Raw genomic sequence first — 23,868 nt, 5'->3', positions numbered from 1 at the left:
AGCGAGGCGTTGCACAATGTAATTATTCACTGCACAACAATACTGCTTCTTAATTCTGACAGTTTTGCTGGGAACTTCCTTGTTGCTGTGTTGGGAGAGAAAATCCATTAATCACTTCCTCTTAAATCCAGCCTTAGGTCTTAGACTGCTGGTGTTGGGGCTCCAGGAGCTGCTGCTGGCACCGCTGGCTTGCAGAGCTGCAACTGTCTTCTCAGGGGACCTGGAGTGAACAGCCAGAGGCTGCCACCAGTGTCCCAGAACGATGATAACTACTTGTCTGAAAGATGGTACTCAAGTCCTATTTACTCATCACAAACGCCTGCTTTACGTTGAATACCAAGGAACAAGCATAGAGAAAGGGAAGTTGGTATCTAGATTTTGTGTTCAGCCTGTGTCAGTAGTGTCAGGCCACTGACGCTGGAGTCTGCGTGCCTTGCACCCGTTCATGTCCCACTTTTTGCATTGCTTGCTGAGATTTACTTCCCTGTTCCCCTTCATCTGCTTATAAACATGTCAGCGTTCCCGGAGCTAAGTAGCTCCTTTCTTCAGTATTCTTCAGTACAGTTAATGGAGAGAGATCCCCAGCGGGGAAGGGGGCTTTTGCATCACCTGTCCAGAAGGTGGGCAAGGTGAGAACCCATCCCACTGTGGCGGTGTTTGGCAGCAGCTTTCTATATCCAGGTCACAGCATCGTAACGCCTGGGGTCACCTGCTTCTGGCACCTGCCCGAGTGGACTTGCTCTTCCCAAAGAGCTGAGGACTCCAAATGCCAGCTGACATCCAAGGGTTTTTATGCAGCCTCAGCTCTTCATACAAACCAGGCCAGTGCCGGAGGCCTGAAGCAAACATGTAATACAGAATCTGTGAATACTTCCTTTTTTTGGTTATTTCAGGCAAGTCAAATAAAACCAAAATGGCCATGTAAAACAATAACTTATGCTAGAACTTTTTTTAAAATACAAAAACCAGCAGCGTTTTATTTTGGGGCATGTGGTTCACCCCTCTTTCACCAGGATTCCTGTACAAATAGGTATCACTTTCAGCCTGGGCTCCAGCCAACCTTGTGTCATCAGTGCTGGTCCTAACCATGCACTGCAGGGCTGAGCTCTTACACTGGCTTGTGAGAGAGCCAGTAATTGCATCAGATCTAATTAATTACATGTTACGGTATCTCTGAATCTGTATTTCTTCATTTATGCCGGAAGAAGGCACTTGCATTTAAAACAAACATCTGCTTTGGCTTGACTGATAAATGTTTAATTCTCAGACGGGGAACATACAAGTTGTTTCACTCTTCTTCATCCTATTTGTAGTCCAGAGAGAAAATCAGGCTAATGGTTGTATCTTTTCGGAAGTATCTGACTGGCTAAATGCGCTGGGACAGACAGAACCCTTGAGAAGGCTGGAGGCTCTGCTTGGCTTGGGTAAGTCAGTGAGAAGTGAGATCTTTCACCCAAACGTGCATGGAGGGGCTTTCGCCTCTTCCTTGGTCACAGGACTGATCCCGCTTCTGCTCTTCCTTCCACTTGCTTTGGTTGAGGTTTTGCGGAATGCCGCTCGGTCAGCATTTGACACACCATGCTCGTTTGGCCAATGTCTTGTAGATGACCAGGAGGAGGGAGAAATGTGATAAACGTCACTTGCTTTCTGTTCAGTCATATTTGCCCTTGAAGAAAACCAAGCAAGAATTGCCCCAACTGGGGAAATGCAGATACAAAAACAAATAGGAGGCTTGATTGCATTTGTGGAATGAATTCTTTTATCCCTTTCCAACTCAAACCAGAGGAATTTGCTTAACAATTTTATCCTTAAGAACATAAAGCTGTAATAGAAGCTCAGATACCTTGTGACTGTGTTTTACAGTGCACAGTCTTGCAGATTTCAGCACACTGAGTGATCATAGACTGTAAAGAGGTTTTTGCTAGCTGCTCTGGTGATGTTTTTCACAAGATACCTTGTACTGTTCAGTTCAATTGAGCTTTAAATGTCTCAAGGGCTTTCATTGCTTCCCTTCAAAGAGTAGCAGGACAAGTCTCAGAGGTACAGACACAATAGGAAAGAGCCATCTTACTAAAGTTTTCTTGGCCACCCTTGGAATATGCTATAATAGCTTTTTCTACCATTTCAAAAACCATACAAAAATCCAAACTGGACCACTGTTATTTCCAAGATCTCCACTGTTATAAGAGGCAAAGGAAGAAAACTCTCTGAACCTGCCACCAGCACTGGAGTGTAGCTGAGCAATGAATATGCTGCTGGATAGGAAGCATTAGCTCAGCCATGCTTTATGTTCTCAGTGTCCATCATCTATGACCACAACAGAAAAAAAGACTTTGAATCTTGGTAAATTTTAGAGATTAATTAATTTTGCATTTCGAATCCATGAGCTGTGTTAAAGGACGACATGGAACTTTCATCCTACAAAATTGATTGTCCTCCCAGCTTCAACAGCAGAAGAAACAGAGAATATCTAAAACTCACCAGCCTGGCTTAGCCTGGAACACACTGGAGAGCCACGTGGAAAATGAAAGGTCACATTTAAGGTAGAAATAGCAGCTGAAAAATATTGGTGTGGAAAGAAACACAAATGCCTGTGGCCAGAAACCCAAGGAAGAGCATAATATTTTGGCCCATTTTGCCTTGCAAAATAACTCTGGTGCTACACAGGATATAGATGAACAGATGTGCTTCAAGAACTGTTGATGTACAGCCAAGCCCTGCTTTTGGATACACACAAGACTCCCAGCACGGTCCATGGGACTTAACCATGTGTATCTGAGCATGGAGGTATCCCCCAGGCGTACGGTGTTAAAGTATGCTTGATCTTTGGAGGGTTGCTCTTCTGTGCTCTGGTGGGCTTGACCTCACCATCTGCATCTCTTGAGTTAAGCCACTTCCTCCGTTACTCGCCGAGGTGCTGAGATGCTGACGCAAGTGTTTGCTTAAATGCCACTGCCTCCATTTTCTCTGAACTTCCAGCTGAACCTAGGTAGAAAGGTCACAAAATACTTAGTTCAGCTAGTTTATCTTGGAGCCCTGTGTTGCGGAGAGCAGTATAACAGGAAAAGGAGAGCGGGTTACCTTTGCCAAGGTTTGGATTTATTTATTTAACCCCCAGTTTAAGGGGTTAGGGTAGGGCCTATTTCTTGTCACTTCTAGTGACACTGTTGTTGCAGCCACACATTTTTCTGTTAACTTGTTTTTCTGCTTAATTGCAGGTGAAACTGTTCACAGAGTCTAGCTGGCCTTAGTAAGCATTTGGTTTACATTTTTCCAAGATTTTTATTTCAGTTATACAAAATGGGACATTTTGGCACTCTAAGGTAAAAAAAAATTGCAGATTTTCCTTTCAAAACAACTTTTTCTGAACCCTGTTAAAGGATCAGTCAAAGCATTTCATACCCCTCCTCCATTTCAAAGTGACTTTTTCTTCCAACCTTAGGCACTAATGTTTTGTTTTTTTCCTTCCAATAACCTCGGGGTCTCCCAGGTTTGGATAATGTTCCCCCCCACCTCTACCAGCAGCAGCATTTCAGAGTGCAAGTTCTAGCCCAGAAGCCTGGGAGTTATCATACAACTTACAAAGGAAACGGTCCCTCTTCCTAAAGCTTTACCTTATAAGAGTCCTAATAAACTTGGACTGGATACAGCTTTTGATAAATTCCCTCCCAAGGATCAAGCAAAGAAAACAGCCATGGGATGACTGATAATAGCACCATACGTCAGAACCAGTTGATTGTCAGTGTGACCGTGTGTGGGGCGGTACTCCCACCCTCCGTTCCCAGACAGTAATAACGCTATCTGATTTACAAAAGGGCTGAAATAGTTGAGAGGTGAAGTTTGCATCTGGCATACAATTACTTAGGCTTGCCAGGTCTAGGAGGTATTTCACGAGTGACGTTAGGTAACTGAGGAGAGAACCCTCAGAAAAAACATGTAATTCATTGGAGAACACATCCTACCTATTAATGAGGCATGCTTGAGTGGTAAAAAAGAATGTTATATACACAAAACTCACCTCACCATTAAGAAAACAATAAAGCACAGCCACGACAAAGCCCTAAAAGATAAAAGAACCATGGTCATAGAATTAGAACTGCAGTTTCAGCTTTTGAGCAGGGATGAGGCATCTCAAGGGAAATCAGACAGCTTGTTTTTGCCATTGGGACTCTGCTCTGTTGCAGAGATATATATTATACCGCTTTTTCTTATTTTAAAGAAATAATAGCTTGTCAAATATTACCTGGAATGATCCAAGAGCCAATTCGAAAAACAGCTGGATTTCCATTGTGCCGCTGCTTGCGTCTTCGGGGAAAAAAGCGAAGATTATATAGTGGACCCCAAAGAGAGGGATGAGAAGGAGCGTTGACTTTGCAAGTCTCCTGAGAACAAAAACAGAGGGGAAAGCCAGTGTAGAAGGAGCAAGAGGAGCTCAGGTGGGCTCGTATGGCATAAAGTCATGATGTAAGGGACATACTTGTATTGGTTGAAATCACTGCTCCGTCCTTCAGGCGACCTGAGCTTCCTCATCAAGATTCTTAAAATGTTGACAAAAAGAATGAAATTAATCTGAAAAAACAAAAGGAAGTACGTGAAAAAAAAACAAACAACAAAACCAAATGCTCAGTAACCAGTTACATAACTGCCAGGTGTCAGCAGAGCCGGTCTGGGGTGTTTTGGCTGAGCAGGCAGAATAGAGGGGCTGGGGCTCGCCTGCCTGTGTCCCTGTCCCCATCCCAGTCCCTGTCCCTGCCTCTCCAGCCTGCCCAGCCACCCTGGGCTTGGGTGCTGGCTGCTTTCCCTGCCAGTTTGCTGCAGCTTTAGTTATGGGGACATCAGAGTTTATTATCTGGGCAAATCACCACAGGGCGGTGAGACCAGGCGCATCGGTAGGATCCCTTCTGGCTGTGGGGCTCAGACAGCCTCTGTGCAGTCTGGCCCCACTTTGGATGCCAGCAAAGGGGCAGCACTGGAGCTACCGCTTCCAAACTGAGACTGCAAATGCCGTTTGCTCCCTACCAAAAGACACAGCGTGGTTTGGGATGATGGAGGCAAAGTAGTTAAAAGTGGGGACAGGAGAGAGTTGGCACTGAAGTTCTTCCTTCTGCATTTTCCCCCTCTCCAAGGGTGGATATCAGATAAAAATGCTGATCTGCTGCTGGGTTTGGGAGAAGGTGAAGCAATAGCTGTTTGTGCTAGTTTGACCCTCAGGCAAAGAGCAGGAGTCGCAGGGGAGGCAGAGCTGGCCAGAGCTCCTCACTCCCACAGCATCAAGGAGCGGCCTGGGCGTTATCTGCCCTTTGCATCAGGGCTCCGCCATCGCCCTGTGCTCCTCTGGCCCCCAACACTGCCCACCGACCCACACCCCCAGCCCTTTTGCAACACCCTACACCATGGCAGACCCTTAACCCTTCCCCACGCCTGCAAACACCATCACAGCGATGCCCCCTCTTCGTGGTGGCTTGCACGTGCCTGTGGGTGTCAGAGCAGGGCTCTGAGGTGGTGGGTTTCCCTAAGAGAAGATGGTCTACTTTAGATGGGACAGACCCAGGGTGTCCCTGGGTTCCTGAAATTATTGGATGAAGAAGGAGCAACTGCGGCTGCGTGGTCTGGGCTGCTGAGGGTGTCTGGAGAGGACTGGAAGTTTGGGGAGCTGGGGAGGGGTGAGGAAAGGAGCAGAGCTGGGAGGAGGTAGGAGTGGGGCACATGCAGGCAAGACTGAAATATTTTGGGGGTGTTGGGGGTAAAAGGAGGTTCAGGTCTGAGGATTCTGGGGTTTTTAACCCACCAGGCCAGGCATGAGTAGTGTAGGCTGAGCAGGACTTTTTTTCTGATGGAAAAACTACGGGGGGCGGGGGGGGAAGGGGCAAAGGCAGGATTCCTGCTGGGAAGTGTTGCCTGTGGGCAGCACAGCAATGAATGTTAGCCCAGGAGCACAAAGGAGTTTATCGGTGTTGATTTTCTGCCCTTTGAACTGCTAAGAACTGTTCGCTGTGAGGAATAAAGAGATTAGATCTGAATTCTGAAGGACTGGCTGTTTGTTTGTCTGTGGCTATGGGCTTGAGAAAAGCCTCTTTTAAGTTAAAGAGGCAGAGTCATGCAGGCGGCTCCTGCCTTAAGTGGCTAAGCTAGATGTGATCAGGATTTTGAGGCAACTTGGAAGGGGATAGCGGATGGCCTTCAAAAGATATATTAAGATTGTTCTTTTTGCCTTACAGAATGCATGGGCCTTGTTGACATTTAAATATCGCTGCGTGGCTCCTGGAACATAAGGGTTGATTCATTAAGAAAAATAAATGCTGTAGCCTCATTAAGTTGATCATGAATCACTTGCGTGGCCTTCTGCTTGTCTTGTGAGGGTGAAAGATTGCCCAGTGGTAAATGGCAGAACTTTAACCCACCATCTCTGCTGCTTGGGTCTCCAAGAGAGCGTGTAAGTGTTGCAGTTTGTGTTTTGCAAACATAATGGCTCTTACTGGCAACACAAAAACCTCGGCCAGCTCTTGGGTTCTCACTTGGAGTGTGAGCAGGTTACTTGAGAGTAACCAGCAGCTTGAGTATTTCTGTGCTAGGGTTCCAGACTGATCATTGCAGAGTGGTCTGCCCCAGAGCATCTGAGTTGGGCAGAACAACTATCTCCAAGAAGCGGCTTCAGCCCATTGGTACCTAAGACGTTGAAGATGAGCACCAACAAATGCTCAGACCATAGGTGTTGAGTATTATTTGTACCAAACTGTACTTTACATCTCTACTGCCTTGTGCTGGGCAGGTTCACACTGAGTTTCAATGCCTGTGCCTTATTTCAGTGAGCAACACCATAATAGTATAATTGCAGTCCACTAAGACGTGGTGTGTGCAGCCTGTGAGCTGCTTTCATCGCTGAAAACAAAAGCTTATGATCATGTAAGGCAAGTTGTTTTTGGCTTTGCTGAGAGGGGCATTGACCGGCAGACACAAAGGCGATTGTACTGAAACGTACAGCCACTTCGTTCCTCCTCGGAGCCTTCCTTGAAACAGTCCAAAACAAGCTTCCACAAGCCAGCCAAGTTCATATGAAATCAACAGGATGTGGAAACCTGATCTTCTTCAGGCTTTTGCTTCTTGGGAGGACACTCCAGCTTTCCTTGTGAACTTAGCTTCAGGGCATTAGTTACTGACTAAATCCTGCTGAGCAGAAGTTGCTTAAGCAGTAATTCATGTGTCACGCCAGTTCAGGCACATGTCTAAGATCAGTTCATTAACACACTTCTAAAGCATGTTGAGTAGATGATCTCTGACTTCACAATATTTGAAAATACAGTTTGAATCTGCTTGTCCCAGAAAAGACTTACAAAAATAGACAAAACTACAGGGCCTCTAATGATCCACCAGGTATTGGCATTAGTGTTAATGTCCCAACACCTGTAAAAATAGAAAAGAAAGGTGCAGTCAGTTATCAAAACACTGGTGTCTTTTCAAAGGGGTTTAGTCTGTTTTGCACTTCAGATAGGCCCCTATTCCCTTCTTCTACAAAATTAATTTCCTGTTCTCACTTAGCTGCACAGCATTTCTGACAGAAAACTGTCCGCCTGCACAAGACAAAAGTACATCCTGCCCTTAAAGTACTGTTCAAAATTTTGGAAGGGAGAAAAGAAAGGAAAAAACTTTCACCCATCAGAAAGTCAAATACTTTGAAAACATCATGGGCTGAATTCATACTTGAAGGCTACCTCCTACCCTTGAAAATGCTCAAATGACATTTGAGGCTCTTTCTCGGGTTGCTCAGCTGGACTTCTAGTCCCACCCACACTAGGATCCAGGCTCGCACCACAGCAGGGTGGTGGTTGGTTTTCTTGGCCGCCAGCGGTTAGGAATGAGCAGGACCCCATGGAGCAGCCTGCTCCCCCCGAAGTGCCACCTTCCCCCTCTCCACGCAACTTACCCAATATTTTCATGGAGTTGCCTAGCGGTCGCCCATGCAGCCACAAACACACTTGGGGCACCTGCAATTGGAAAAGCTAGTTACTGCTCCCCAAGTCCATCCCAAAGGCAAAACAAACCTACAGTTATTCTTACTGAAAGGAGAACCAGTACCCCATCCGAGGGCGATGAACCGCCAGAGGAACTTCCTTTCCGAGAAGAAAGAAATAACCAGGAGAGTGTGGAGGTACAGTCCCTCCACGAGGAGCCAGCTGTAGTTACACATGATGCAATACTGAAAGAAGACCATGGTGAGCTTACACCCAGCCTGAGGAAAGAGAGGATAATTAGCTGCTGTCTGGGTTTGCATCTGCCTTCTAACAGGGAGAGAGATGTAAATAAATCTTGGGAAATAGAGGGTTTATAGCAATTAGGGGACTAAACGAGTGGCCTTAAGACAGGCGTTCACATGACAAGAAAGCAGGACTGGCACTTGTAAATGCATTAATCAACTGCCTCACTAGCAAGAACCAAATGTCATGGACACATGAGTTTGGGTTACTGTCTCACTGAGAGGAGTTTCACTGTTACCACATTGTTAGTATCAGTAGCGCTAATACCACCTTAGAGAAGCACGTGAATGTATTTGTCAGTCTTTTTTTCCTAAGAAAAAGGATCGATAAAGACAAGTTAAAATTAGCTCAAAATGTTCTTGTTCAGCAACAAAAATCCAGCAACACTGGCGGAGTAAAACAAAACAACCCCCTCTTTTTTTTTTTTTCCCTTCCTAATTCTTATCTTTGTTCAAAGCATTATCTCCAGTGCTCCCCCTGCCCCTGTTTTCAAGATATTTTGCTGCCAATAAAAAGAAAAAGAAAAAAACATTTCAAAATTTGGTAGGTTCCTTTTCTAGGCTCTCTGGGTGCAAATCCATATCTTATCAGGTCTCACACTGTAGTCTAAGTCAGCAATATTTCATGTGTTCTTGTACTTTTCCTGCCAGCCTCATCTACCAGGATCTAAAATCCGTGTAAGACTCTCCACCCTGGTGGTGTACCCTGCGTTCACAGCCTGAGACACCCATGTTTAGGCATTTCTGGGTCAATGTGCTGAACTCCTGGTGTCTTCTGTGGCCATCTAGTCAATGCAATCAAGACAATGAATGCAGGTACCTACTTCAGACTGACGTGGATGCCCCCTGCTCCAATACTTGTACAGGCATCTATAGCCAGGAGGAACTGCACCTGGGTTTCTGTGTGTATGCTCCAGCCTGGGCTGATTTTGTGTCCTCATGCCACCGTCACCCATGCAGAATTCCCCCAAACAAGGAAATCTCAGCCAGGAACAACCAACACACAGGACTGAGCGATAGAGAAGGGACAGGGCATACCTTTCCTCTCCCATAACCCCTCATGCTGAATGGAAAGCTGAGACAGAGATTTCCTTCCCTGCTAACTAACTACTGCTGGGATCCTGCTGGGAAACTGAGGTGTGGAGCAAGCTGGAAGGCAGAGGGTTACCGTGTATGCCCCACAGTAATTCGTGTCTTCAGAGGAAAACAAAACAGCATCCTTGATGAAGTTGGATGAGGCTCGCAAAATGAACGATGTGAAGAGATGCATGTGGATGTAGTTCCTTGTACAACGAAGTCTTCTGTTACAAAAAGAGAGATCCTGTGAAGTTACATTCCTAGCCAATGTGGGTAGCTTGTGGATGTAAACAGCAGGTTTCAATCCCTGTTAATGCTAAACTGACAAATTCAAAACGCTGTTCTTCTGTCTGTGAAAGGAGAACCAATGCATTTCCCAAGAGGAATATCCTAGAGAGGACCGTAAAAAGCTAAAGTCACATCTGTACCACTCAGGTACTAAAACAAGCTGAACACTGCCAGAAGAATTGCAATTTCATGCCAATATGCTTGGTCTAGCGTCCCTCCCTCCTTTCGAGAGTAACAGGAACCCAAGGTGTTTATCCACACCTGGGTGGATTTATTTGGTTTGCCTGCACAGTGCACTTGTGCCTGCAATGTTTTCTGTATTAAATCTCCACATAATCCAGGTCCGGAGGCTGTGCAGCCTGAAGATGAGTCTGCAAAGTAGTTGGGGTTCCTTTTGCCCAGAGGTGCCACCCTGACACTTACTGTAAGGGAAATCAATTTCACTGAATAAGCAGCAAAGTACAAATTCCAGCTTATAAGGATGCATGAAGATAAGCTCACTGTCAGGTCACTGCTGTAAACCTGAAACACCTTCCCAGAAGTCAGTGCAGCGGCACTTAGAGTCAAGTTTTAGCCACAGTCTCAAGTGGAGAAAAGAACCGCAGGGGGAAAGACACTCTGCATGAGGGACACTGAAGTCACAGGAAGACCTCAGCAGGGAGGTGGTGCAAACGCCAGCCTGCAAAATACATCCAGCTGCATTTTGGAAGGGATAGGTGAGCACAATATGAGGAGCAGCCCTGACATTTTCTGGGAGACAAGACTCAGAGATCACTTTTGTCACTGATTTCTGTGAAGGTTTTCAGAAATACTTCAATTTTTAACTGGCCCTTAAAGCCAACAGAAGGATCTGTGTTGGCAGAGATGACCAGAAATCCTGGCCAAATGCAAACCAGAGATGCTTCTCCTCACCTAAAACAGACCAGGACCATTAAGGCTATCACCAGCGCCACGAGGGAGGTGCAGTATCCAACGGTGTACATGGTCTTCAGAGTCATGAAATAGGAACGCTGCAGGGGAACATACATTCACATCTTTACCTTTGACTGTCTGGTAGAAATCAGCCCATACCAAGAGAAAGGTGTCTCCCCCTATTCAACAAATACATTTTCTGGTAAAATCAGCCACTGAAGTTTTACCCTGAGCAACCCATTTTGATCGTTTGGAGGAAGCATTTATGCTGAAAAACACCTGTAATAATAACCCCACCTGAATTAAATCACAACATCATTAAGTCTCTCCTTAACATGTTCTTCCCCCAAGGCCCCAAAGCAGCAGATCTGTGGTCACAGGCACTCAGACTCACTCTCGCCTCGTTTGTGGTGTCGTTGACACTGTAGCCGCAAGCGATATCGGGTCTCGGATATGGGTCTGACCAACCCTCACTCGTACAGTTACGGTAGAAAAAACCTGTGTGGTAACAACAAAAAAAGACAGAAAACCAAGTGTGATCTTTTTCAATTATATCTTTGTTCTCCTCAGGAGTCAGTCACCAACGTGCAGGGTTGCTCCAAGAGTGAAGAGAATATTTTCCCCCAGACAGTGCACTCTGCATAGCTGGAGGTGAAATACAGCTGAGCTAATTACGTTGATACTTGCCCAGTGTACTTGTGTGGGTCATAATATTGTTTGCCAGCTCAAGGATGACTGTGATGGATGTGTTTTTATTAATTGCAACATAAACAATACTGTTCGGTACATCTGGTGTTTCTTGGCCAGTATTCCAAGATCAGCAAACACATGACTTTTTCAATCACAGATTCATATTCCATGCAAACCTGATACTTTCCTGAATGCTCCCACCTCCTTACTGTGGTTTGTCATGGTCTGAAGAGAACATGAAACTTTAGATGGTCACAGATTTTTGGTGAGATTTAAATGAAAACTAAAAGGCCTGTCCCCACGGCCAGGTCTGGGCATTATCTTATGCTGTTGATTTCCTTGCTTACTTGCAAATTAAAGGCTAGGATGGGATTCCCCTCAGTTAAGTTAGCCTTCTGAAAGCTAAATGCTTGAGTCCAAGAGTGTCCCTCGTGGCTGTCTTTCCAGTCAGTGGAGAAAAAGAGGCATTTGCAGAATTCATCTCTTTTTCAGACAGACATCCGCAGAGGGCAGTTTGTCTGACCCACTTCTGCTGTGCTGTCTGACTTTTAGACTCCTAAAGCTGAGTGAGATGGATCCCCAGCAATTTGCAAATGGTTTAAATAGGACAGGTTTGAACATATCTATATTCATGTTTGTCACTAAAGTGGAAGTGGGAAGTCCTGCCCTGTACACCTTACAATCTCATTGGAAGTAAATGACCCTAGCAGGCATGTAGGTTATGCGCTGAAGAAAAGAGAAACTTTTACAAAGAAGTAAAACCACTGCCCTCTATCCTAATCACATTCATCACCTGTCAGGTAAGAGCCACACTTTAGAAACATGTAGTGAAATCCTGGCTTTGCTGCAGTAATGGCAATACTAGCAAGGACTCAGAGAGGGCCTGAAATCAGCAGTCCTCCTTAGTAGAAGCCATGCCAGAAGGCACCATAGAAGTCTGGTTTTGCCCACACATTTAGCCATAGGGACTCTAGGGCATTCAGTTCCTGCAAAACATCCCTGCAGTGTTGAGGGAATGGAAAGAGATGCATATGCAGCAGTGTTTGGCACTGGTTTATGCTCTTTGGAGCCCTGCTGGGACCATCAGGACAGAGTCAGGGCTCCTGCTACCTCTGGGCTAATTCTGGTGACCTGACAGCATGTCTGCACTTGATTTGAACTCACCTCTGTAAAACTGCAAGGCGCAGCAAACATGCTGAGATCTCCAAGCGGGAAGAGCTCTGGGAGTGTCAGTAGCAGACTATTATTCTGATGCTTTTATGAACACGTTGTTCCAGCTTAGCATCCTTGGAAGGGCTGGGCTTGCTTTTTAAGTTGGGTTTTCTATACCCTGCTGCAATGCAGCAACAACAGGAGAGAAACAGCTCTCTGAAACAGTTCTCCCCAACCTGCTTTGGCACCCAGCAAGGGAGTGGTATGGTGGCAAATTCTCTATTTCGGCTTCAATTATTAAGACACATGTACTTAACTCAGAGCAGAGTGTTGTGCTTGTAAACATGCCTGTAACTGGTTTTTGCCTGAGGATGTCAAGGTAGATCAGACAAGAAGAGGTGAAGCTCTGTGTTGGTGTGTCCATGAGATTGTGTTATATGCAAAGCAGGACATATTATATTGCTGGATGTGAGCACAATTTTGACAATGCTACTTGCTTATGGGTGATACACAGACTGGGGAAACTGCAGCATGCCCCACTCAGAGCAGACTCGGGGTCTGCAGCCTGCCTAATGATCTGTGCTTGGTGTTTACTGGTGCCTTGGAGGCTTTTGGAGTTGCCTAGGCAAGGGGGAACACTGGCTAAAGGGATGGCCATGGAACTGGAGCCATTCGATGTGGCCTTCTCCTCTGCCTCTGAATCTCCACAGTCATCACACCTTTCTTGCCTGAGACACAATGTGCAGGTCTGGATGTGAACTTCAGTTATGTTACTTGGTTCTAGATTATTTTGTTTCTTTGGTCTGTTATGTAGGAAGGGGCCAGACAGTCTGGGCTGCAAATGCAAGTCTAGATGTCAGCACAAAGCTCAACAGCACGGAGACCAGGGTTTGGGCAGAGCTCAGAGCCATCTGCGTCCCTTAACGTATAGGTCTTTGGCATTTGTGGCTGCCCATCTGGTTTGTAAGTGGTGAGGAGAGAAAACTTTGGCTTTTTTTTCAAGCAAACAGATCTTTGGTTTTCTTTTGCAAAATTGCTTCAAACAGGGCAACGACTGTAGCAGTAATTAAACGCATGAGTCACAAGCCAACCGCAGTATAAAATCAGAGAAGAATGTGGCTATGAGAATGAGAAGAAACTATTGTTGACCTTGACCCAAAATGCCAGATGCAGAGACCGAAATAAGATGCAAATACCAATGGACCATGTCTTGGGTTTCTGTTTTGAACACCGTCACTCTGATTATTGCTTATCAGAAGTGGTTCAGGTCTCGGTGTCTCGATAAGGAGGACAACTAAAGTTTAAAGTTGTTAGACTATCTCCAAGATAATGCAATGCACATTTGAGATGTAATTATGACCTTTGGATGTACAAATTCCTGTTTTCGTGCCCGGTGCGAGGGCCAGAGGCAGGGAGCGGTTCCCTCTAGTGGCTGTACCAGCAGGGATTTCATCTAATGCATTTAAGGGCCGGTATCACTATGCTGAAGATCTGTGAGTGCATGCCGGACAGATTATTTCCTCAGCGATCTGTGTCTTTGTGTAGTTTATCCTCTGTCTTTAAACCAGCTTATAGGATTCAGTGGGCAGCTACTGTTTGTGTGTACAGAAAGTAGCACGGTATTTATTTTAATCTGAATGGCTCATGTCTGATTTTATTTGAAGAGCACTAAGTGCTTCTCCTCTGACCTACCTAATCTTTATTAGACAATCTAATACTTTGTCGCTCATTCCTCCCTCCTTAAAATGAATCTGTCTGCTTTTCTCTAAGTACTGGACCTCATTAATCCGTGTCCTATAACTGAAGAATGCAAAACCCTCTTCCAATTTGAATCATTAACTCGCTGAAGAGAAATGTAAGCACATTTCTTGGGCATTGCTGAAAAGTAGAACTGAACAGAAAGCACACAGAAACTCCTACTTAATGGCTCGTGATTACTGTAGTATACTGGGAATAAATTTCACTTCATTTCTAGCTTAGAAATCCCTGAGAAAGGACAACAAATGTTGCCTGAGCTCATCTCTTTGAGTAAATCGTTTGGTGAGCCATGAAACATGAGTTTCCATGAATTTGTGCCACTTGTGTGGAGCCTGTCACAGCCAAGGGATGAACCCCCAGTGCAGATTTCCTCTTGATGGAGGCAAAAAAAGCATCTTTTCCCCCTACCTTGCTGGCTGTTTTGCCAAAACTTGTGTGAATGTAACGCTGTGTGAATTTTTGTCCCAGTAAAGCTCAGCTGAGATCAGCCACTGGCTCTAAGAGTTATCGTCAGAAGGGGAAAGATGGACAGAAATACATAAACACAGAGCCTGAGTGGAGAAAACCCTTTCCTTTAAGAAACTATGCTAAAAAAACGCTTTTCAGGATAGCATTTACTTCCTACACTTTTCTCCACCTGGCTAAGAAAAATAAATACTTAAAACATCTTGCTACTGTAATTCCAGGCTTTCCCACGTTTAGCTTAGTGTTGGAAAGAGAGCTGCTAAGTGACCATCGGTCTTTAAAAGAAGCAGGGACAGACTTTCACTCCAAGTTCAGACCTGACAGTTGCATCTTTGTAAATAACACTTTTAAAAGTAAAATAACAATTAAAACCACCTGGGCAAGAAAAGCATATTTTTAGTGTTACCTTTTTTCCCAGTCAGCATCTGGAAGAATTCAGGGCAGTGAGTGTTGACAGTCTGTCCCACAGGGGATGAAGGCCAGCAGCTCATGTTATCCCACATTCCAGCACATCTGCCTGTGGAGGTAACAACGGAACACCATGCAGCATCACCCAGTGACAAAACACCATGAAACTTCTTCCAAAAATGAAACACTATGAAAAATCTCCAAGCAACAGAACACCATGCAATGTCTCACAAGGACCACGGCAGCTACAGGAACAAAGATGCTCAGCACTCTGAAAAGCAAGCTGGATGAGACAGAGCAAGTCCTGCTGAGACCTGTTGAGACCTGGATAGGACAGAACAGGTCCTTCTTGCTTCAAACCAGCCCCAGCAAGCTCCAAGCCTGTCTGATTCTGGTCCTTGACTCCACTGGTCTCTACTAGCCAAAGAGCAACTTGGGCCATTGTGAAATTTGCAACAGGCCCTTGGTTACCCATCTGTGTTCTGGTAATTATTGAACGGCCCTGGAAAGATGAAGGAAACCAGATGTGAATTTTTTAGCTCACTTTTCAGTCTTTCTAAAGCTTCCACTTTGAGTGACCCTGATGTTTTCCTTACATAACCTTTTTGTAAACAGAAAAAAAATACAACTTGACTAGGAGTTTAAACAGCTTCAGAACGATACTGGGGAAAGGGCAGAGAGGAACAGTATCAACGTCATCCTTGTACCGCCATAAATACTCCTCTGCTTCTTAATCTCTTTCATTATGCCAAGACTGTGCTGGAGTGAGTAACACCAATGGACCACTTGCTGGGCTTGGCTGTGAGTCTCAATGGCTTTTCTGCTGCAGAAGAGCAAAACTTCACCAAGCTCTGCCAGTCCCTGGGACTGTAAAGGGAAGATCATCACCTTTACAGGCTAAGGCAAGACATGGATTCACACCAATATGCTGGCACAATCTGCCTGTACGGTTGTTCTTTCCGAGGCCAGGCCTCTGACAGTGTGACCTGCCTGTTGGAGGACCCATCTCAGAGCAGCCATTGAACCCGGAGTCCCGCTGGGCTTTCTGCAGGCATGAGCCCATGGCTCAGTTGCCCTCCCTGCACCTTCTGCCACCTGAGGCCTCCATCACTTGCAGGGACTGACCGACACTGCCCAGATTCACCCCATTTCCCTCAGTTAGGTGCAGGCACTGCTTATTTTAAGGCTGGGCTTGTCACGGTCCCCTCCTACAGTCAGGGTGTGAGGGAGGCTTTTGCAGCTGTGCCCTCAGCTTGGTTGTGTTGCCTTCTGGCAGGGCTGGTAGAGGTGCATCAGGGAGCCGATGGTCAGTGGAGCACAGCATGACGGTGATGACCTCAACTTAGACACCTTGCTTAGGTGCTAGAGCTGGCATGGATGAATTTTGGCCTGCGGTGCAGAGCATTAATAGAGAAGACCTACAGTTGATGCCCCTTGTGCTACAGAGAAACTGCAGTCCTGGTCTTTCTTTTTTTGCTCTTCACCAGACAGGCTGAAATCATGCAGGCTGGTTCCCTTTTGCCTCCGCTCACTGTCACTGGTTTTAGCAAAGCCTTCTCTGTGGGTTTTGTAACATGACAGGGAAAAAAGAGGCCACTGGAACATGCCGGGACCACCCTACACCTGGCAGGTCCTGGCATGTCCCGAATGCCCTGCAAGCTCACTGAAAGCAGAGAGGAGGAAGTGCTGAGCGCTTTCTTCAAACGCTTCATGTTTTATAAAGCCAGCCTCCATTAGCCTGACAAATATATTTACATTTCTAGAAATGTATTGATTTCCTCCTGCACAACAGTCCCAGTGCCTGGAAAAACAGAGCTTTTCACAGCCAGGGCACCTCAGCCCTGGCGTCCTCGCTGTGCCAATGTTTATAGGACTTGGTAACCATTTACTTCAAAGCAATAGTTTAACGGTAAATAAAACATCACCTTGGGTGATATTTATGCCTAGCTGTGCTGCATCGTTTGGGTTATCGAACCTTTATGCCAACACCACTGGCGTGAAGCCCCCAAATCAGACTCAGTGCACAGAAAAACCTGGCAAAATTATGTTGTTGAGATGGTCTCTTCCTGGGAGGAGAAAACAAAAACCAGCCGAGCCATTCCTCCTGCAGGTGGGCTTCTTGCCATTCCCCATGGAGCAAAGCCAGGGCCACCCACCCCTACCCAGCTAAAGAGCTCCTGGGTGGAGGCAGAGCACAGCAGCACCTCCCTGATGTCCCTGTGCTCTTTGGGACCTCCCTCGAGTAGCAAATAGAGCATTCTTCTAGCAGGAATACATGGTGTCACCATGACCAGAGGTCCCAGACCTCCAGCAGCTTCCCTCCCCTGCTCCCTGCACCCGAGAGAATTATCCCATCTTCACACACGCACAGAAAAGAGCATAACCATGACTTGGGTTACATTAATGTAACACTTGTCTCTCCTCCAAGCTAAAGGTATCCCAAGGGCAAAGTCCCTTTTTCCTTATACTGCAGGAGGATAAGACACACTTACTGCTCAGGTACTTTGTGCCTGATTCGCCCACAACTAATCCTGTGTGTTTGTGCCATTTCACAGAGATGTGAGCACCACAGCAGAGGAGACACCGTGGAAGCTCGTCCCCTGCTTTGCCCTTCTCCCTCCCTGTCAAAGCTTCTGGGGTAGATGTAGGAAGGATGGGGTATGGAAGGTGATCTACACCCTGCAAAGCCACCTTTCTCCCTGCGTGACCCACCAAGGACATGCACTGAATCCCCAGAGCTTTGTTTCTCTCTTCTTCAAACTGAAGTCCCTGCATGGGATTTTCTGCATGCAGACCTCAGACATGCAGATAATCCAAGGCTGGAGGTATTTGCAGATGCATTATTTCCCAGAATAAAAGCTGTACCAAGATAACAAACTCTCCTTGAGTAAAGGCCAGCAGAAGGAAATTCCTGGGCTCTCTCTTTGAGAACAACTAGTTGGGGAAAGATGTGCATTTTACCCTTATTTATTCTTCTGGGGTTTCACTGCCAGGAGAAGGTGTGTTTGCAGAGTTAGAGAGACAGAGAGGGGCTTAGTCACTCTGGCCACTTTCATCTTAAATCTTTCTGCTACGTGGGTAGCCCTGAGCCCACGGCAGTACGCCTTGTTTGATTTCACTTGCAGTGTTAAAAGAGCAATTTTGTCAACCATTGGAGATGTTTTCTCAAAGATTTAACACAACCCTATACATTTAAGTTCTCTCTCTGTAGATTTGGGGAGAGGAGCACAGAGGGTAGAATTATCCTGTTTAAAAATTTCCAATAACAAAAGGCCTCGGGGGAACTTTTAAGATTTGGATCCAACTTAAAACTGGATTAAGTCTCTGCTGAGGAGCTGTTATTTGACTGAGATAAAGCGAGACCATCTGTAAAATGGTACTGCCTACTAATGCTAGCTCTGGTCCACACCTGCACGGTCCTGTGAAGTTTAACTTGTTTGCATCTTTGGAGCTCTGGTGCAGAGGAAATGCAGAGCTTAACATGAGAGCCATGTTGCTGATTTATTCATATCACCAAACTTCTTATATGTGATGACACAGATCTGTATTCTGGAGTATGTGGCAACCTGCCATGAGGTACCCTGTCACTGCTACATGGGTGTAATGCCCTGAAGCTGTGCTCACACCCATCAGTCTGCAAGGCTCACAAGGATAAAACAGAGAAAAATGCCAGGCACCCTAAGAAACCAGGCAATAGATCGTCCCTCTGAGTCCTGCCTTTGGGCCAGGTCATAGTGAAACAGTTCTGTGTCTCCAACACTCTGCTAGAGAGGAAGGCTTTGAAACTAAGAAAAAGCCTCAACTCCGGCTCCACACGGTAGCTTATCTCTGTCCAGGACACCCTGCACACAGCACATCTCATGGGAACTCCTTCACTTTCCACAGTGGTGAGGACCTTGCCATGCCATGGTCCACAAAAGTCACCCAGCAACATCTCAATCTGAGAGAAGCTGTGAATGACACAAACCCATCGTTAGTGGCGATGGCTGGTCACACACAAAAAACAGTCACATCTGTTGCCTCCATCCAAAGTACTCTGCGAGATGCTGACCCAGCTGCTGCCTGGGGGAGCTAACACTCAGTTCATAGGCAAGCTTCAATAATTGCTTGCTGTTATCTCTCTGCGACCCCTTGCACATGAATGCACTTGCTCAGCTGTGAAAGGAAAGCTGTCTACATGATGAGGACTCAGTACTACCACACCTTCCTAGGCCAAAAAACTCCTTTATATGATTATAAATCCTCTCTGAAATACAAGAGCTCTGTTACATGACAGTAAGTTAGAGCAAGGAGGAAGCAACAAGGACCTTCAGGCCACATGATTTAGATGTTGGCTGCCGGTATTCATTGATTTTGAAGGCAAATATAGTTAAGTAAATTTGCACTTACTGGGCTGACTTTATAAAAATATCCTTGTCCAACATTAGAAGAATTCCAAATCCTCTGCAATTTGCAAGGTTTTGTTGCTGATATGCTCCCCAGTTGTGAGGACTGCAGTTGAGCAGCTGAGTTAGAAGGCTCCTACGACTCTTGCTGTCACAGTAAGGTCAAAATCCCACTCTTGGAGCCTTATAACAGATCTTACCTGGTTTTCTGCTCCTAAATGAGAGATGCATGCAAGGTGCATGCCTCCTATGGGAAGGAATGTGGGAGTATCTGATTTTGAGGACACCCAGCTCACTGGAGAGCAGTTTTTGTTATGCACATTCATTCATCCTTTACCTGAGCTCAGGAGCAGGTCATTTTCGGGTGTTCTGTTCTTCGCCTCCAGGGAGAGAGTCTCAGCACAGTTTTCTTCCTCCTTTTTCAGGACGCTCAGGAGGTCGCAGACAGGCGGGACAGCTCTGATCTGCAAATTTAAAAGCAGTGGAATCACTTTTCCTCTTAAAACTTACATCCCCTTGACAGGATTTACCCTTCTTATGCTCACATTCCCCATGCAACCTAATCAACTGATTGTGGGCATTATTTCCTTGAAATATCATCAATTTCCTTGAAATACAGTCAATTTTCCTAATGAAGTCTGCTTTTATATAGTAGCAGCAGGCAAGCACAGACTGAGTTTCTGCCTTCTCCCTTTTGCTGACATTACTGTTATTGAGAAAAATGAATGTGTTATTCTGCTAAATGAGGTACACGAGCAGGATGCTCTTCCAAAAGACTGCAGAAACATCCAGGGCACTGCTGGACTCTCCTAGAGAAAGAGAGAATTAGTTACTTGCCCTTGGCAGTGTTAAACCATAGACCTGGCAGGTCATTTTCCTGGGCACAAGTGATCCAAATACATCCGTGGGTTGCAGCGACCCAAGCCTGTTTCACTGTTACTGATCAGGAAGCTGCAGGAGCCAACCCCAACGCAGAATCTCACCCAGATTTTTGCAAGAACCTAGATAGTAATTTGTCCTAAAGTCATTTTCTCACCTTCCTGTCTTGCTCCATCCTCCTTTCTCACAAAGCAGCGTGGAAATGTTAGTCTTAACTCAATCCTGATGCAGCAATTAAACATGCGGTTTACGTTATACGTAGCTGGACCAAAATGAATGTACAAAACAGGTACCGACCATTAAAATGGCATGTATTAAAAATAATTGCAAAATGATTTGCAGGACAAGGTCCCAGTTGTTTTGTCTTGCAGTAAAAAAGTACTTTTACCATTTCTATTATTTTACCAGTTTCTATTATTTTTGGCAATAAAAATACTGAATGTAAAAGGGTTCCCATCATAACAAATTAGAGAATTCGTCCCTCATGAACAAAACCAAAAATCTTTATAAATTCCCACTATGGAACCTTTACGTACATACATATATATGCATATGTATATAAACACACATACTTAAAAGATTAAAAGCAAGTCATCAGGATGTATTTGAAAAGTATCAGAGTTTTTTTATGTACTTTGTGCAGGAAAAGTTAACCCAGCAGCACCATACTGCTACTCAACCTAATCAATCTTGTAGAGTTGCTGATAACTTTCAGATTAGATTTAGGAGGGAGAATGATCATTGAAAACCTTGTAATGAGAACTAGGACTTTTCTACAATTAAATTTTCGCCTAACAGACGTCAGCGACTATATTCCCACTCACTGGAATTATTCTGGATATTGTATTTCTGAACAAAGTTTGATCTTTTCAGCAGTGTATCATGCCTCATCTAATGGGTCTGTTGTGTTTAACTTCAGCATCTTTCTCCCTTGTCTTTGTGCATCATGAGATAAATAAACTAAAACCCATTTGGTTTTGCATAATGATGTAATGAATTTTCTGGAATCATGCATGCAAAGAATTCAGGTGAAATAAACTATCCTCTGATGCCAGGATTTAAATGCGTTTTTAATCCATGTAATATTTGGAAAAAATAGATTTTTAAAATCCATTTAATCTTTGAAAATAATAGAAATGTCTGACTGGAGCAATATGTCTAAAGAAATGTAACTGCATTTAGTAGTTCCAGTTGCTAGCTGAAGGCTGAATTTGATAATTTCTAAATATTGACAGATTTTTAAAACATGCTTTATTTATCACTCTATTGTTATCTATTTGATTACCAATAGTAATGCAATTTAGTACTTTTTCAGAGTTCACAAGTACAAATGTGAGAGTTAAGACCTACAACATACTTCTGCCGTAGTATCTCCGTCCAAAAGCTGCCTTGAAAAATATATTAAAAAACAGTGTTAGCGCTGAGCATTTGAAGCAGCCAACAGAACCAGCCTGGTTTGCATGCGGGTTTTTCAAGATGACACTGAACATATGTAAAAATAAATGCTAGCAATCATGTTAGTAATGATCTCAGAAAAAGGAAAGTTGTTCACCTTAAAAAATTCTATACATCCTGTGGGCACCATTTCCTTTTAAGAAATGTAGTAGGTCCTAAGAAAACTTTTGTTCTGGAAAGAGATCTAAAGACTACGTTATTTCTTTATGGCTCAAATGAGGCTGCATGCTTTTAGCACACTCAGCTGTGAAGACCACCCTGATGATCTGATACAGCATTATTTTCTTACATAGAATGTGTTGCTCAAGCAGGAATATGGTGTGGGTAATGCCTTACAATTACTGTTTTACCCTGCCAAGTGATGCCCACCCTAGTTTTCTGATCAGATACCGCTGTCTGGTAACAGACATGCAGGTAACCAGATTTTAAACCCAGCGAAAGCAGAAAGCCTCCAGGTGCTGGTTTAAAAACCTTGTTTTCCACAATTGCTGTCCCTCAGTCTCATTCATGTTTAGCATCTGCAACTGGGAGTAAACAGCTGCCCTCGTGCCTTGAAATCGAGGAGCGAAATGGGCTCCTCTGCATGCGGTTTCTTCGTCTTTTCCTAAACAGTTCACGGAAACAGCTCCCAGGCTGTCAGATTTTGATGAGGGGGCAAGACATCCTCATATTCTGTTTAAATAAAATAATAAGGTACCAAAACCATTCCAAACTGAAATAGTTGTGGTAACTAGATGCCCAGAACAGGCAGAAAGCTGCAGTTTGTGACATTGATAGCAACAACCAACTACAGTTTTTAAAGCGTAAAATGAATGGATGTAAACAATATTTAATATAAATACTATTTGTAGCCACAGAATTCACAGCCATTTAATTTGAAAGTAAGTGGGTTTAGTTTAATGAGAGGATTTAAAGGAGAAAAAAAGATGCCCGGCAAAATCAAAATAGGTATTTTGATGGATTAGAAAGAGAACAAGTGGAAGAAGATGCTCTCAGTGGCACCCTGAGCAATGACATCTATTTACAGAGCCCTTTAACTGACACCTAAGAATATGAGAACAAAATGACAAGAAAACCATCACAGTCATATTGTTATTGTGGAAGATGATCAAAAGGCAAAAAAGTTTGCAGATTGCATTCGCTCTGCAATTAAAATGTCTAGGCAGAGCTTGGGTTTTCTCAGAGTTTGAACCAAAACCCCTGCTGGGACAAATAGATTGATTTTTCCATTAGTTGCAATAAAACAGTGATTTTTTTTAGATTTGCTGAGAGTTTGATCCTTTCCCAACTTCTCACACTCAAGCTGGACATATTTCAGTCTTGGTTTTACACGCTTTCAAAATATGAATAAGCTGAGCAGCACCTGGAGATCACAGCCCAGGTTCAGCTGTCCTTCCCAACCGCCTGGTGCTCAGCAGTGGCAATCTGCCACATAAATTCCCAGTAAAGTCATAAACCTAAAAGAAAGAAACCAAACTTTGTTGGTCAAACATCGCCTTGCATTTCTTCAGTCTGAGTCAAGAGAGGCTTTGGTAGTGGTGGGCATTTGTCCTTAGAGGATTGCTTGCTGGTGTAAATCAGCAAAGCTTCTCTAAAAGGCATCAAATCTTTTCTCCTTCATCACAGAACCTGCTATGTTTACCAAAGCAGGTTAGTAACACTGCTGTCCTTATATAGGTAGAGAAACTGAGGCATGGCGCTGTCTTTATATAGGTGGGGAAACCGAGGTATCGAGCATCTAGCCATCTGGCCACTGTCAATTAGTGCAGGAAACAGCAAAAGCAAGAATAAAATAAAAGAATCCCAGCTTCTACACACACCTTTTTAAACAAAGACGCTGCGATTTCATGGAATAGAGGTGCGCTTACTCAGACAACATGTGATTCCATGCATTGGGAATAAATAGCTCTGAGCACCTACCAGGACAGTTGAAATCCAGAAGATGATCACCCAGATGGTCCACATAGTCAATCACAGGCTGTTTCCTTCATCCCTCACGCACCAGAGGTCACTGGGCTGTCTGTATGCTCTCCAGCGTGGCTCTTAGGTCCTTTCATTTCATCCCTTTCCCTCCTCACTGTTTTCCCTTCTAGCTTTGACCACCCTTAGCCAATGTTTCTTGCCAGCTGCTGAGCCCTAGAGTGCATC

General features: G+C 44.7%; 1 protein-coding gene across 1 annotated transcript; it reads right to left on the bottom strand.

Annotated features, from left to right (window-relative positions):
* Positions 1 to 2,808: 2,808 nt before the first annotated feature.
* SCTR (secretin receptor) lies at positions 2,809 to 23,867 on the bottom strand. Its single transcript, XM_068407631.1, is given in 14 exon segments — positions 2,809 to 2,985; positions 4,019 to 4,060; positions 4,244 to 4,382; positions 4,478 to 4,569; positions 7,332 to 7,401; positions 7,922 to 7,982; positions 8,074 to 8,227; positions 9,420 to 9,552; positions 10,529 to 10,626; positions 10,923 to 11,026; positions 15,000 to 15,110; positions 19,724 to 19,850; positions 23,641 to 23,742; positions 23,745 to 23,867. Coding segments are annotated over 14 exon segments (1,533 nt in total).
* Position 23,868: the final 1 nt, after the last annotated feature.

This window comes from Nyctibius grandis, chromosome 9 (genome assembly GCF_013368605.1).
Source record: "Nyctibius grandis isolate bNycGra1 chromosome 9, bNycGra1.pri, whole genome shotgun sequence".
Taxonomy (NCBI): Eukaryota; Metazoa; Chordata; class Aves; order Nyctibiiformes; family Nyctibiidae; genus Nyctibius; species Nyctibius grandis.
Note: the sequence above shows the minus strand (reverse complement) of the source record. Positions and strands in the feature narration are given on the sequence as shown.